Source organism: Triticum dicoccoides, chromosome 5A (genome assembly GCF_002162155.2).
Source record: "Triticum dicoccoides isolate Atlit2015 ecotype Zavitan chromosome 5A, WEW_v2.0, whole genome shotgun sequence".
NCBI lineage: Eukaryota > Viridiplantae > Streptophyta > Magnoliopsida > Poales > Poaceae > Triticum > Triticum dicoccoides.
The window spans coordinates 303,573,065-303,575,793 of record NC_041388.1 but is presented as its reverse complement, the minus strand read 5'-3'; the positions used below and the strand labels follow the sequence as shown (position 1 = coordinate 303,575,793).

Sequence of the window (2,729 nt, the reverse complement as noted above, 5' to 3'; positions counted from 1 at the left end):
ACAACATATACACCACAACCACACATCAGACTAAATAGAATAGAAATTACAGAGTAATTTTTTTCAGATCCAAATATTCAAGAATAAGTAGAACACATAACCGCTGGCTAGACAACAATGGACATGCTTTACAAGCAATAGTGCAAGCAACGAAAAGATAAGGCCTCCTATTCAAGCCCTTAGGTTTGTAGGAATGGATACCTATTCCTATTCAGTTTGGAGGAATTTCGTAGGAATTCTATAGGATAGGATTCTTATAGGAATTTTCCCTATAGAGCCCTTTGGTTTATAGACATAGATTCCTATTCCTACATAGGATTGGTTCCTATCCTCCACATATCAAAGGAAAATAAACATGAGCCTAGACTCAATGAAAAAATTCCTATGATGTGAACCAAATGACATCTCTTCTCTATTCCTACTCATAGGATTTGAAAGACATGTCATCTCATTTCCTACAAGTTCCCTATTCCTACGATAATCCTATCCTGAACCAAAGGAGGCCTAATGGGTTAAGATGTAGCTGGTGTGCATTGGCTGTAAGTTGTAACAGCAGAACTATCAATTCTGGGAATCTGAAAGAACTTCTGGAGGTGGTAGTACAAAGAAACCGTTATGCTTTTGAGTTTGCACATATGTTCGGTGAACTCAGTGACCAGCAAATATGTTACACACAAGCTGGAAAACTAAGATTTATCCAAGTGAAAACAACATTCAATTAGCATTTGAACTGGCATGACAAAATATTATCATTAACTCATCATCATAAACAATGTTTACTGGAGATAGATGCATGATTAGTTCATCATTGCACTGACCTGGCATCTTCTGTGACAACCCAAGCAGTCGGCAAAGCTCAGGTGTTTGACGACGTCGACTGACAGAAGGAAGAAGTTTGCAAAGTTCATCTTCATTAAATTCAGAAAAAATACCAAAGGTAGCAAGCAGTTGAAGAAATGCATGTGCTTCCAGGCAGTTTCCATTGCTAGCATCAATGTCAAGACTGTCCAACTTGGACTTCCACTCAAACGCAATCTTTTTCGCCCGATCTTTCACATTTGTTGCAAACATTTGCCCCTCAGACAACAAGCCAGTTATATCATCAGCTTGCAACTGTACAAGAGACTCCATCAACATTAGGCACGTCCTTCTTACACCCAGAAGGTCTCCATCCTTTTTTCCATCCAACACCAGATTATCTCCAGAATAGAAGTCCTCCAAGGAATCCAACACCAGGACATATGGTTGCGATGCTCCCTTGAGTGCACTCGGGATTTCCTCACGGATAGACGTCAAGTTCTTTCTGTTGTCTGATATGAACTTATGAAGCCCTTTAACATTCATCTCCTCACAGAGAATGGCAAGTTCAGAACGAGGCTTCACAGCAGCATTGCCATCTTGCATCTGCGCATTTCCTTGGGGAGAATGCTTGGGCCACTTCACATCAAGAGTACCCACGGTATAATTACTCTGTGGCTTATTGATTGGGGTGATATAATTAGTGTTTAGCGACAGCTTGGACTTGCCAAAGATCATAGCTAATGCAGCATCTCTTTTCTCTTGCAGCTTTTCCAGAGAAGTCAGCTCCTTAGCCACCACAACAGCCTCCTGCTGCTCCAGCATCTTCTCCGATTTTGCGACTGTCTCCTGGAACTCCTTCTCCTGCTTTTTCAGCTCGTCAAACTTTTTCTTGAGCGACTGCTCAAGGCCACGGAAATGGTCCTCGAGCTGCTTCCATTTAAAGTTCATGGTAACAGCGCTCTGGCTCTCAAGCTCAGCAAATGCTCGCTGAAGCTGCTCTATCTTCAAGCTTGTCGACTCCATAAGGGTAGCCACGGACTCCATGTCAGACATGGTGACAGACTCTGCATAGAAGGCAACAGCACAATCGGTTAACATACTTCATCCAAACAGCACACAAATCGAAGCAGCGGAATGACAAGAGCTTAAATTTCACATGTTTCCCTCGAATTGAATCAATTATCTCACACGCAACTTTGTTAGCAAGGACAGCAAAGCATAACTATGCATCAATTCGGCTTCTAGTGCTCTACTACATACAAGAAAAGAGAACAAGGAAGCGGGAACCGTCTTCCCTCGGCCGGCGCAGCATGGATGCCTCGTTGGGCCAAACAATCAAGGGCCACCTACCCCCGCCGCTATAGCACCAAGCAATCGAGTAGAAAATGGTGCTCCAGACGTCTAGATCTGAGACTGGGGAGAAGAAAGTGGGCACTTACTTTCGCCGAGGCGGGCAGGCGTTGGACGAGCTTGCCGTCGCTGCTCGCCCCCGCCCCCGCCTCCGCCTACGGCGGCTGGGGGAGGAGATCGAGGGGGTGGAAGGCGGATTGGGGAAGAGCAGGACGGGGGAGGAAAGGAGAGCAAACCCTAGGTGAGGTCGCGTGGAGTGTTGCTTTTTGGGGGATGGGGATGGAGACGAGGAGAACTAGGCGGTGGGAGGCGGAGGAGAGGGCAGCTACCAGTGCGCGGGGAAAGGCATGGGGCCTAGCTGGCAGTGACTGGAGCGAGCAACCAGTGTGGACTGGGGAGCAGTACGTCGTATAGCTGCACCATTTTTTACTTCTTTTTTCTTCCGCGACGTGGAGCAGTGTGGACTCGCCTGAATTGAGCGCTACCAGGCTAGTTACGGTGACTAGAAAGAGCTAACAGATCCTGTATAATTCTGTTGAAGTGTTTTTTCGGTCATTTTACAGGACAACTTAAAAAAA

The 2,729-nt window shown here is 45.7% G+C and overlaps 1 protein-coding gene across 1 annotated transcript in view; it reads right to left on the bottom strand.

Moving 5' to 3' along the window:
- LOC119301138 (FRIGIDA-like protein 3) overlaps positions 1-2,474 on the bottom strand; it is a 5,155-nt gene extending 2,681 nt beyond the window's left edge. Inside the window, exons 1-2 of the mRNA XM_037578042.1 lie at positions 2,241-2,474; positions 819-1,865 (exon numbers count right to left, since the gene is read on the bottom strand). Of these exons, the coding sequence (XP_037433939.1) occupies positions 819-1,854 (1,036 nt within the window). The 5' untranslated portion in view covers positions 1,855-1,865; positions 2,241-2,474. The remainder of the gene's footprint in view (positions 1-818; positions 1,866-2,240) is intronic.
- Positions 2,475-2,729: the final 255 nt, after the last annotated feature.